The sequence below is a fragment of the Dermochelys coriacea genome, chromosome 3, assembly GCF_009764565.3.
Source record: "Dermochelys coriacea isolate rDerCor1 chromosome 3, rDerCor1.pri.v4, whole genome shotgun sequence".
NCBI lineage: Eukaryota > Metazoa > Chordata > Testudines > Dermochelyidae > Dermochelys > Dermochelys coriacea.
The window spans coordinates 98,782,488-98,795,762 of record NC_050070.1 but is presented as its reverse complement, the minus strand read 5'-3'; the positions used below and the strand labels follow the sequence as shown (position 1 = coordinate 98,795,762).

Sequence of the window (13,275 nt, the reverse complement as noted above, 5' to 3'; positions counted from 1 at the left end):
TTTGCATTCTATATCAAACTTACACGTCACACTACAAAATGTCTTGTGTAGTAGCTATCCCATAGGGAACCATGGTTGTGAATCACTTTTTTTTGTTTTTATTTAACACAAACAAGTCAATGGAGAGAAAGTATATTTGCAGCTGATACTGCATAACACCTGTAGTATGCAAATCAGATGTAAATTTCAAACATGTAAACAGGCTCTTGCATGCTGCCTGGAGGGCAGGTTGTTTACAGTGGTGGGAGCAGCAATGGGAATTGTTTTTACAAAAATGTCTGTTGTATACAAGGTCGTTCTCTGTTGCTCATTGGGCAGTCTGCATACGCAAGTAAAAGTATTATTTTATACTGTGTAGCAAAATTACATTTTTGTCCGTGTTGACCAAACGAAATTTTGTAAGATCTGTAATGATGTAGGCATTGATTGAGCAAAGTGCTTGAGCATGTGCTTAACTTTAAGGATGTGCATAAAGTCCCATTGATTTCAAAGGGACTAAAGCGGTGGTTTTCAAACTGTGGGTCATAACTCAGTACTAGGTCGCGGAATGTAAGGCACTGGGTCACGGCGGCTCTGGTCAGCAACACCAACCAGGCCTTTAAAAGTCCCATTGGCAGTGCTGCCCAGCTAAGGCAAGCTAGTCCCTATCTATTTCGACACCGTGCTGCGCCCCAGAAGTGGCCAGAACAGGTCCGGCTCCTAGGCGTGGGGGCCGCAGGGCTCCACGTGCTGCCCCTGCCCCAAGCACTGGCTCCGCACTCCCATTGGTCGGTTCCCAGCTGGAGGGGCGGTGCCTGTGGGAGGGAGTCGCTTGCACGCCTCCACCTAGGAGCCAGACCTGCTGCTGGCCGCTTCCGGTGTGCAGCACAGTCCACAGTGCCAGGACAGGTGGGAAGCCTGCTTCTGCACCCCTGCTGCACCACTGACTGGGAGCTGCCGGAGGTAAGTCTGCACCCCAACCCCACGCCCCAACCACCAGCCCTGAGCCTGCCCCCCAAACTCTGAGGCCCCTCCTGCTTCTCAAACCCCTCATCCCCGCCCCACCCCAGAGCCTGCACCCAGAGCCCTGACCCCCTCCTGCACCATAACCCTACCCCAGCCCAGAGCTCCCTCCCACACTCCAGACCCCTCATCCCCAGCTCCGTGGGATCGCGGGCATCAACAATTTTCTTCAACTGGGTCGCCAGAAAAAAAAGTTTGAAAACCACTGGACTAAAGCATGTGCTCAGTGAGTACCTGATTATGGATGCCCCTCTACATTTTTGTTTAAATGGGTTATTTACTTGACTTCTTTTAATAAACTGGAAAAGGTAAACAAGCTGTTGTAAATGGACGCTGCCATTCTCTACTTCATTGTGATGAATTGTAATTTCCTTGTTAAATAAGAATTGCTTCAGCCAAAGATAATTAACTGCATAGTTTCATACTATGATAGAGCACTTTTTCCCTCTTGACACCCCTTGAAACACCCACCTGCCTTAGATTTATGCACTTGGATCCTTTGATAGATAATGAGGATCATTTATGCTTCTGTCAGTCTCAAGTACTTACATAATAAATTGCTTAACTCTCTGACTGGATGTGCCTTTAGAAAACATCAGGCCTACAAGGAGTCAATAAATTGCAGTGCTAGAACACAATGGGCCTTTTCTGAGGAAGTTGACTTAGAGCAGAAGAATTAGTAGTAAACTACTGTTATACATTAATAAATTGTAAAGCTTTTCAGTGGCTGCTGATTTATGTAGCATAGCTAGCAAATTTTGATACAAAGTGGTGCTTTAAAAAGGGGCTTAGTATAGCTGAGAGATTAGACTTAATAACCTTCTTTGTTCCTTTCCAGAGGTGGCCTTCAAAGCTAGGAGCCTTCCAAATGGGAGCTTTAATGTCTGGAAAATATCTGAAAGGCTTTGATACTAGAAAACTAGACTCTGAACTAGAAATGCCAGTTTCAGAAAAGCTTTGACAGAATTAGAGAGCAATAATAAATCTGGAGCATTTTCAGTTCTGGGGCTTCTATTTTTATGAATTTAAAGGTTTGTTCAGCTGGAGTATTAGATAAACAAACTTTGCTAATTACTCTAAAAATGCCTGCCTGGAGAGAACCTATATCATAAAGTGTTTTAAAGAGACACCAAAAATGTATTATTCACTAATGGAATCATGCAAACATGTTTATTTTTGGACATCAGAATTCTAAATTTTTGACCCCTCGGGCTTTAATTAAAGAATAATAGTCTGAGAAGACCTTCAAGATGTCCTTAATAGACTGGTGATTGTTAGGATGAAAATATCAAGGAGAGGAAGGAGTTAGGTCAATCTAAGAATCTTCCCTGCTTGATTATATATGAGGAGACCAGTTCTCAGGTCTGCTTTGCCTTGTCTATCTTCAACACTTCTTTGTGGGCCTTAAAAGCTGAATTAAATTTGTGAAACCTGAGAAACAGACTTCAAAGGAATTAGTATCTTGTGAAAAGACAACCCCACTTCCTATTTCTGGACACCAGGGTATATCACTTCCCTATTCTGGTCTGTCATAAATCCTAGCACATACCAAGCTGATGGCATACATAACCTACAGTAGTGTTTTCCTCACCAACCTCTCCTGTGTAGCTGCAGAATATTGAAATGTTGCAGCCAACACTAGAAAGCTCTAACAGAACTTCTATCCCATGAAAATATAAGATAGATATGCAAATTGTAAAAGCATTTAACACTATGGTAATAACATTGCTTTTGGACAGAAAAAGGTCATGAAATTAAACTGCTTTTTAAAAAAATTAGATTTTCAACATACAGTGTTTGCTATGCTGATTACCTCTTTTCTATATGGTGCTTTTGGTTCATCCAAGAAGACCATGCTAAATGGTTATTTTAGCCATACTGCTTTGAGCTGTAGTTGTTACTACAATAACAATTTGGAATATTTAATAATATTTTAATATAATAAAATGTATGTAGATCATTCATAAAGAACAGAAGAACACTTTATGTAATACCCTGAACATTTAATACTTTAAATATAGTAGTCTTAAAATGACGACTATAATCTATCGGCTCTGACTTCAAAGGGCAATGAGTCACTTGCAGTGCTGCATTCAGAAGGAGAATTTCTTGAACTATTTCCTCAATGTGCAATTCAGGTGCAATGACTGTTAAATTTTGGTTTTAGCTATACAATTCAGGATGCTATGGCATTTGTGTGTGATACATTCATAATCTGTGGTTGCTAATTCAAAAAATCCAGTTTTCTCAAATTGCATAGAATACAGATTTTTCTGAACAAAAAAGTTAGAATCAGGGAAGATAAAGAAATCTCATACCATTTAGTATTGTGTCTATAAAGGGAAGGAGCAGCTCCTAACATGAAATGAACCATTAATCTGCATTGAATAATTGTTGTGGTGTTGGATTTCTTGGCTAATAAAGTAATCTCAGTGGTAAAATGATTTTTCCCTAATAGGAAGAACAGGGAAATGAATTATCCAGTTATAAAATCAAAATGTAGACTTAAATGGGGATGATTGATAAAATTGCATGTACAGATGATAATTTATCATTTTAGTTAAAATATAACTACAATCTCTAATTTGTTTATATAAGTATAATTACACTCTAGAAAAAATTAATATCACTAGGTAGGGAAATAAGAATGTGCATATTAAAGTATTTATGCAGCATAAATATTATATTCTCTCTTTCTCTCATATAGCAGGAAATATAAGTGCAGCTATGCTTATTGGGATCATTGGCCAGTGCTTGTTGCCACCAAGCCTCACTCACATGCACCATTAATTACTATTGCAGGTGTTAAAGTTTCATCAAATATTAAGGTGTTTTGGGTTGTTGTTTTTTCTTGGCTGGGCAGCAAACTTGCTAAGAAACGCAAGGATGCCATGGGGAACACCAGACAAGAAATGACACACATGGTGAACGCGATGGATAGGAGTTATGCTGATCAGAGCACCCTTCATGCAGAGGATCCCCTCTCAATCACATTTATGGACTCTCATAACTTCAGCCCCAGATGTAAGTATAACAGTGCTAGATCCTATTGACTGGTTGGCTATAAGGGAATAGGAAAGGCAGGCTAGTGTGCTTTTCTGGATTGTTGCATATAGCATTGGTTCTCAACCAGGAGTATGTGGAGGTCTTCCAGGGATACATCAGCTCATCTCAATATTTACCTACTTTTACAATAGGCTACATAAAAAGCACTGGTTAAATCAGTGCAAACTGAAATTTCATACAGACAATGACTCGTTTATACTGTTCTATATACTGTACACTGAAATGCAAGTACAATATTTATATTCCATGGTAAAAATGAGAAAGCAAGCAAATTTTCAGTAATGGTGTGCTGTGACACTTTTGTATTTTTGTCTGATTTTGTAAGCAAGTAGTTTTTAAGTATTCTGAAAGTTGGGCTACATAAGACAAATCCGACTCCTGAAAGGGGTACAGTATTCTGGAAAGGTTGAGAACCACTGGCATATAGGACCAATCTACAAATGTAGATTTCAGTGGGAAATAAGAGAAATAAAAGTGTTTAGAAAGGAATGCTTATGTATAATGGGTTGGGAGTATTTTTCTCATAGGAGTATGTCATGTTTGATATACTTGCAGCCAGTTATATTTAGTACTAATTAGTACACCTTCTAGAGTCAATTCTGTGTTTTTTAGAGTACCTTTTTAAATTGCATTCCAAAATATTCTTTTCCCAGGCAAGGGCATTGTATACCAAAATATTAAATAATGTGTATTTTGCACAATGTCTGTAACCATAATCAATTAGCTTTTCTTTTTTTTTTTTTTTTTTAAACAAGAGCTCCAAATAAGTTTCTCCCTTTTGGAGGTGAGGAGCTTGCAACAGGGAACAATAATTCAACTTCCCTTCCTTTTGTAAAATGCATGTTTGCTGGCATACTTGGAGGTTTGCTACATACTTATATTTCTTTGAAGACAGGAAGGGTTATTACTGAAATGTGTAGTTCTGAGGACTCCCTTACTATAGTACTTCCAAGGTCATGACTCAGGAAGGCATTTAAGTCAATGTTAAGCATGTGATTAAGTGCTTTCCTGAATCACGGTCTATATCAGTACTGGCAAATACTTCATGATTCATTTCAGAACTGAGTAGTAATTATAACAGTGAACTTTGATCGCTTGCATTATTGCTCCTTAATACTGTTGGAGAAAATTTAAAATGTAGGTGATAATGTCAAAAATTAGTTTTTAACTTTTCTGCACTTGGAGGCAGTTAGAAGTCTAAGCAGAAACTCTCTTGGTGATTCGGCAGCAGTGTGTTATATTGTGATATAGGAAACAAAATTTGGGGGTAACCTTAGCTCTCACTGTTCAGATCAGTACAGCTCAATATGCTGTGGAGATGACATTCTTTAACTATCTCCTATCCAGTTTAATACCAACCTAGCTTGCCACTTCTGTATAGAGTTAAGATACTATATTAGTGGCTGTGTACAATTGTGGCTAGAGTTGGTCAGAATTTTGCCAGCGACTGCTAATTTGTCAGAATCTAAACAAGAAATGAGGTAGGGCTCCTTTGGCCACCTGCCTGGTTTCCTGCCAGCTCTCTCACCCAGCTCCTCAACAGCCAGTCTGGAAGCTCTGGGAATGCTGACTCACAGGCTTCCAGGGTCTGCAGCTTTGGAGAAGACAACCAGGCAGATTGCCCTGTGGCTCTGATTTTATTCCATTTTACAGAAAATTTTGAATTTTTTTGTTCTTGTTCCAAATCAGAACAAAGTCAGATTTTGAAATATCAAAATCCTCCATAAATGGAGTACATTTCTCCCAACAGCTCTAATTATGGCCGGTAAAATTCTGCCAGTTTTAACCTAGGCATGGTTATGTCAGTTTGTGCAGCATTTCCTTGTTTTTCCCTGTACTTACTACGGGAAATACCTTGAGTACTACAAATAATGAGGCTATAAACTGCAAATATTTATTTAGTTTTCTGAGATAATTGGAAAGATTTTAAGGAATACCCTTTGTTATTGGAATTGGGGTATTTGGGTAAATGTTGCATATTAAGGGATGGGTTGGGTTAAAAAGGAAAGGCATAGTTCTATAAAAGTTAATTATTACATCACTGCTAATGAAGACTAGTGACGGACCGTGTCTCTTCCAAGAATAAAAGCTTATTGAGTTAAATGCATATGATATCTTATTGGACTTCACTGCAAATAAAAATCTCTTCTGCTTGTATCCTTATACTTAGGAACATCATCGCCTAATTTAATGCAGCTGAAGTTTAGTTTGTCTTAGCTGTTAATATAAATATACTGCACATACCCTTTCCCCTCTGTTATGCATGATGTCCAGTAAATTGGAAGTATACATTCTCTATTTTCTGTAACCAAATTAATGGGAGTTTCACTGTGCATTTATCATGTTGTTTTTCTTCTTAAAAATACACTAATTGAGGGTAATGTATTTCTTCATGAGCTTTGTTTTCCTGCAGTGCCCAATGATCCACTTGTGCCGACTGCTGTGTTAGGTGAGGACTTAGTCCTTCATCCTCTGTTCCTGCATGGATTTCATCTCCTTGCATGGTTTATAGCTCTGTCAACAAATATATTGTGTGCAGTATTGAAGCTACTTGTTTTAGATAATAGATAGCTAAGCTATTATCAGACAATGCGGGTGTATTCAACTCTATACTCAGTTTATCAGCTCAGTTAAAGTTGAAATAAGTGTCAATAAAAAGAGAGAGAGAGAGCGCATTCTTTAATTCTTGCATTTAATAATTCTTCATGGCACTAGGACTAATCCAGATTAACTGATCTGTGAGGCTAGAACCTGGAGGGGTGGGGGGGAACAAAACAAAAACCTGTATTATGATTAGATAGCACTCCAAGCTCTATTTTCTAACTAAAGAATGGGGAGAAGGAGGAGATTAAATATCTAATATGCAAGAAAGATTAATAAAATTTTGATTTATGCTTTCCACCCTTTATGTAATTACAGTTTTCAAATGCCCCTGAGTGATAGGCAGTAATGACTTTGGAATTGTTTCAAAAATTGAAGAGGTTTTGTTTTATTTTTTTATTTTATTTTATTCTATTTTTGGCTTTACAAACAATATTGAAGAACTTTGTTTTTTAGAAAATGGTTTTTAAAATGCAGTGGAAAAATGAAATTTGTATCCTGTTTTCTGACTTGATATAATCTAATGAATGATATTAGAGTTCAGTCAGTTACCATGGCTGCTTTAATACTAAAAAGTCAACAAAACTAGACTTACTGATTGGGTGGTATTTAAAAATTGAACTTTCCCTAATTTGTTTCTTTGGGAGACTTTTTTCCAATATGCATTATCTCAGGCTTTTACTATTCATGTAGGCCACGTCCAACTATATTTGCAATGACATTAGAACTACTGAAACTACTAATTCATCTAGGTGAAACAAATTTCTTGATAGCCAATGGTAAATCTGTTGAAACTATACTGTGACATATAACTGTGAAGAGCAAGCAGTAGGGGTTAATTGAAGGAGAATTTAATAATTTCTGTATATATTCACATCTCGGCATACTTTTCATTTGTTTTTCACAGATGAGCCATTTTTCATATGACCAGAACTATAATAATAAGTCTTATTTTAGTTAAAGGTTGTCTTAGGTTGTAGTGGTACTAGACATTTGAATGATTTTTTTAGTTCATTTTCAGCATGTTAGTGTCTCATTCCATTCTACATACATTATCTAGTAGTAAGTTACTCTGATAATTTTGGTTTTCTTAGATCCATACCATTCCATTGGATTCAGTGGGGAGCTCTACTTAAAAATTGATGGCGTGATATAGCCCTTATATTTTAGAAACTATTTGAAATATTATAAAGCCTCATAACTTTTAATGCTATTTATCATTTAGTTGTTTTCTAATCTAATACAGACTTCAAATAAATTTCTTATGTTCTTGTTCACGCTTTGTTTTTTGCTGCTTCAATGGGTTAAAGTGCCTATTACTGGTAAGTATAGTGGAACTGCACATCAAGAGAACTGCACATCGAGAGAATGTTTGAAATGTATATGGTTTAATATGTATAATACACGGTTAAAAGTGACTGGTACATGTCACTCATGCTATTAGGTGGTTTAATGAGGCATAAATGTATTGAAATTAGCAACTCTTGTGTAACAGCTTATGGAGCAAGGTTACTTATTTTAAGATTGCACTTGATATAGCATTCAAGTTTTGTGCACCTTTGGCAGAATTGTAGAGAATTTTTAAATGCAGGGCTCCCTGTCCAGACCTTGAAATACTGGCTACATTTCTAGGGCTTTCTGCTTGGTTCTTTGGAAAGGACAAGAGTGGATTGATTGCAAAGTAGTATGTATGGGTGTTGGATCTCTTATGGAATGACTTAGAATAATAAATCAACTTTTGCCTAAGAAAACGTGAAAACAGCAGCAACATACTTCGAGTGGCCAAGTATCCAAAATCTGGTTTTTGTATTACAGTCTATCGTCCTAAATACTACCTGTAGTTTTAATTGGAATTTTGAAAGTGTCATTCACCTTTACTTCCTGTGCTAAACAGTCAATAGAATTGCTGCTTGCTATTAGCATTTAACAAAAGACGTTGAATCCTTGTCAGTAATGTAAGAAGTGATCCCTTTATGGAGTTTATACATCAGTTTAGGTTTGAGTAGTGTTTTTGGAATCCTTCAGGAGGAGAGGGTTGTTACATATTACATATTAATTTTACAAATAGTATTTCTTTCTTTACATAAAATGGAGTGTGTTCAGCTAAAATCAGGACACTTGACAACTCGAGCTGTTCAGCTGAAGGATAGGTGGCACAATGATAGATAAACACTTCTGTATGTGTTGGTTTTTCATCCCAAATGGATTATGTAGGCTGAACCCTAATATGAAGATTTTTTAATAACAAGTGGTATATCTGTAATCTACAATGTTTGGTGGGGTTTTTTTTGTTTGTTTTTTAAACTGGGATCTGAACTCACGATTCTGGATGTAGAACCATCGTGAGCTGGGAGCACTGAAGAGCTATCCTCATGTTGCTTATTTCATAGTTTTGTTGTCTTTATTACAGAAGCTTGTTTCAAAAAAGTTTACGTGTTGGATAACAGTGAGAAAATAAAGTTTTCTAAAAAGTGACTATTAAAAACTAGCTTTGTAGCTTTTTAGTGAAGTGCCATTAGACCTTCTGTTCTACGGGAAAGAGAATCTCAATCTTTTCAGTGTGTTTGCAATCAAATAAATAAATTTATTTACGTAATACCCAGAATGTGGTAGGTGCTAGCTTGCACACTCAGGAATTTTGGGGGAAGGTGAAGTGATGAGAAACTGTAAGTCTCTATTTCAATAATAGATTGAACATTCTACGGTAATTGATTCATTTTAAGTGTATACACTAGTGTTAGAATAAATGTTACTTACTTCTCCGGGTTTTGTAACCACAGATGAGAATCACAGTGCAACAGCCGAGTCCAGTCGCCTGCTGGATGTCCCTCGCTACCTTTGTGAAGGAACAGAGTCCCCTTACCAGACTGGACAGCTGCATCCGGCCATCAGAGTAGCTGATTTGCTACAACATATTAACCTCATGAAGACATCTGATAGCTATGGTTTTAAAGAGGAATATGAGGTAGAACTTCAGTGATTTATTCATGAATTACTCTATCCGAAAAACCCTTTGTGAGTACAGTATCTTGGTTGCAGAGGGGTTAAACTAATCGTAATGGAGTGAAACAAAATTTGACAGAGAGATATATTAGGTAGTGGGATAATCCCAGAGGGATACCTAATATAATACTTTATATTAGGTAAGGAGAGGAGTTCCATTACTTGAGACATTCCAAATGACAGTAGTCTGGACAAAGAACTAGAAATGTCCAACAGTGAAAAATCCAGCACTAGTGGTGGAGGGTAGGTACAGATGGACAGATAACTCTCTTCCACCGCTGGCTTTGGATTCTCTGGGATGATTCTGTGAGGTTAGAATGTCAAAAACAGTACAACCAGTAAAGTGTTACAGTCCAGTTTGTATACAATTACAACTATATTTTAAAAGATGTAACGGTTTCCACTTGCTTGGTAAAGTGTGCTGATTAAATTTAGAGCCCTCCACCTACTTACGGATTTAAGAGGAAAACTAGACTTAATGCGGATGCATAGGTGTTTTCATCATACCCCTGCCATTTCCCCTCTTCACTTACACACATTTTCCCCTTTGTCAGTGTTTTCTTATACCGTGCTTCGTTTTAGGGCTTTGCTTCCAGAGTGCACAAAGAGCAGTGACTAGTTTAGTCCCTGATTTCTACTTCAGATGGATGGCCTCCTACTTAATCCCTCCTTGCCCTAACCTGGGCCTATGATGGAGAATGTGCTTTTAAGTTTGTTTCCATAGTGACTGTTCTGTTTCTGTGGCCGATCTCCCAGGTAGGGGCAGAACAACACCCAGAAAGGAAGCTATAGTGGCACATGCCTTCAGCAATTAGATACAAGCATGGAATACAAGTTGTGGGTGATGAAAAAAAAAACACAGAAAAAAGTCTCATCTGCCATTGCTGAGATAGCAACCTTTATTTTACACCCTTCACAATATGGAGAGGAGTTTGAAAATGTTTTGCTAGTAGTTTTAAAGTTTTAGCTTTAAAATAAGAGCACAAACCGCAAGAGTTTTAGGAGAAGTCTTCATGATTGCTGTATTCAAGAGTAATGCCTGCTCCACTCTAAGAAAAATTATGGAACAGGTAGTAGGTGTCTGAATATATTGTGGTACATTATAAGAGGGGGGAGGGACAGTCTGTGTATATTTAATCTAGATTTCCTCTTCTTTTCCTTCCTCCCCACCTTGTGAAGACCACTGAGCACTTGCCTGTCCATTTCTAGCTCTTCATGAAACCTCCATCATACCTCCATCTATTTTGGGCCAGGAGGACTGGGTTTGAAATCCCTTTGGAAATCAGTCAGTGACTGATTCATTAGCCTATAGGGATTGCTGAGAGAGAGACTTTCCCTCTTCCTATAGTTACATTTCTACTTCTGCTATCAAGGAAGCTAGTGGGTGACAGATCAGATAATTAAAGCTGAGATTCTTTCATGATAGAGAACTGTCAGGATATAATCATGCTATCCTAAAAAAGATGTCTTTAGCAATGTTGTTTTCAAAATTTACATAGATTTTATATATATATATTTTTAATAGAGTTTCTTTGAGGGACAGTCAGCATCTTGGGATGTCGCTAAAAAGGATCAAAACAGAACAAAGAACCGATATGGAAACATTATAGCATGTAAGTTCCTAGATGGCTTGCAGTCAGGTGTTTGACTCTGCTGATATTGTCATGTACTTCTGTATTTATTGAACAGCTTTTTAAAGTAAAAATAAAAAATGCAGTGGCACATCTGCTTATAAAATCAAATGCTCATTATTGATCAGTGCAGAAATACAGTATCTTCAGAATTTGTGCCATTGTTAAAGATTCTTTCCCTTCAGGGCTGATGTGTGTTTAATTTTATGTTTGTACATAAAATGCATGTGGAGATTAAACATGTGAGAGTGACAGAGTAACAAAATCCCTTTGAATGTTACATTAATTGTAGTTTTGTAAAACTATAATTGTATTCCAGGTTAAAGTATATCAGACTGTCCACAGGCTCTTTTGTTGTTGTTGTTGCTTGTAGCCATTGTGTCTGAACCCCAGTATTGTAACATAGTTGTGTTAGATGGCTAGGAGCAGGTAGTCCTGACTCTCTCAAATCCTTAGGCATAATGCTTTTGATAGCTTAGAATATGTCTATACTTAAAATGCTACAGTGGCACAGCTGTGCCACTATAGCGCTTCAGTGTACACATTACGCACTCCAACGGAAGAGATTCTCTTGGTGTAAGTAATCCACCTCCTTGAGAAGCTGTAGCTAGCTCAACAGTATAATTCCTCTGTCCACCTAGTGCTCTCAACCCTGGGAGTTAGGTCAGTTTAACTATGCCACTAAGGGGTGTAGACCAGGTCTTAGATTCAAACACAGGCTAAATATATTTGATTATCATTTTATATGGGAGTTGTGTATGCAATAATAATGCCACTCATCACATTTAAATGATTGAAAGCATGTTGCTAATATGCACATTGCAGTTTTTTAAGGCGCTATATATGAAGTTACATGACGGTGGGAGCAAAGGATTCATAGTCGGAACTTTTAGGGTTTCTAGTTTACCATCTCTGCCACTAACTTGTTTTGTGACTTGGAGCAAATCACATAGATTCTTTGTCTCTAGTTACCTTATGTAGCATTGTGATAGCTACTGACTACACAGGGTTAATGAAACTTATTAACTGTTGTGAAATGCTTTCAGACCCTCTGACAAAAGACCCCTCTCTGTATAACTATAAGGTAATCCCTCTGATTTAAAGATTTTAAATTATCAAGCACTAGTAGTTTCCTCAGAAACCTTTCCAGTCCACTAGATCATTGTAATTTACAGTTGCCTGCCATTTATTTCACATTTATATTCAAGCCAGGTTTGAAGGAACTCCTATTACCTATTTTTGTTTTTTGTCTTATATTAAATTTACAGATGACCACTCCAGAGTGATTTTGCAACCTGTTGAGGATGATCCTTCTTCAGATTACATTAATGCCAACTATATAGATGTAAGTGGTTGCATGGATTTCTGCCTTTCACCTTGCCAGCTTCTGTGTGTGAAACTTTCTGCACGTTGTGCCTACAAATTTATTGAAAGCTTTTTTTTTAATTAAGAACAAAATGTACACTTTCCTTGCTCTACGTCCCAGTACTCACTGACATTGTTGTGCTTTCTTTCACATCTGACTTTGGTTTGGGCTGTAGATTTGGCTGTACAGGGATGTAAGTACCACTATATGTGAATAACAGCATCCTATTGTAAATATTTGCTATAGACATTGTTCTTAATTACTTTACTTTTCTGTTTTTATTACTAGATATCAATGCATGCTTCATTTAATTTACCTCATGTAATATCTGTTCTTTTTTTTCCATTTTCTTTTGTGTAAATACTTTATGTATGTACCTGTGTTAAAGAGATCGCTTAGACAGTTAACATAGTTCTAGATATTGTTACATAAACTAGAAAAACTTCCCTCTTTAAGAAAATTTGCTGTTTATTTATATTTTATTTTGGATGGTTTTGGTTACTAGCATTTATTTTCCCCTCCCATTTTTATGTGAGAAGCTGGATAGTATGCTGTAAAGTAATGGTTCTGAAAGTCTATCGAAGAGGTGTTTCTAATACATGGCTT

General features: G+C 37.2%; 1 protein-coding gene across 16 annotated transcripts in view; it reads left to right on the top strand.

Annotated features, from left to right (window-relative positions):
- PTPRK (protein tyrosine phosphatase receptor type K) overlaps positions 1–13,275 on the top strand; it is a 603,062-nt gene that overhangs the window by 564,369 nt on the left and 25,418 nt on the right. For 6 of the 16 annotated variants that reach the window (XM_043510923.1, XM_043510925.1, XM_043510922.1 and 3 more), the window contains 7 exons: positions 3,866–4,026; positions 6,482–6,517; positions 7,980–7,991; positions 9,450–9,634; positions 11,198–11,285; positions 12,572–12,648; positions 12,845–12,862. In XM_043510923.1, the coding sequence (XP_043366858.1) occupies positions 3,866–4,026; positions 6,482–6,517; positions 7,980–7,991; positions 9,450–9,634; positions 11,198–11,285; positions 12,572–12,648; positions 12,845–12,862 (577 nt within the window). Of the gene's footprint in view, positions 1–3,856; positions 4,027–6,481; positions 6,518–7,979; positions 7,992–9,449; positions 9,635–11,197; positions 11,286–12,571; positions 12,649–12,844; positions 12,863–13,275 lie in introns of all 16 variants that reach the window. The other 10 variants (XM_038395504.2, XM_043510931.1, XM_038395501.2 and 7 more) reach the window with 4 other exon arrangements.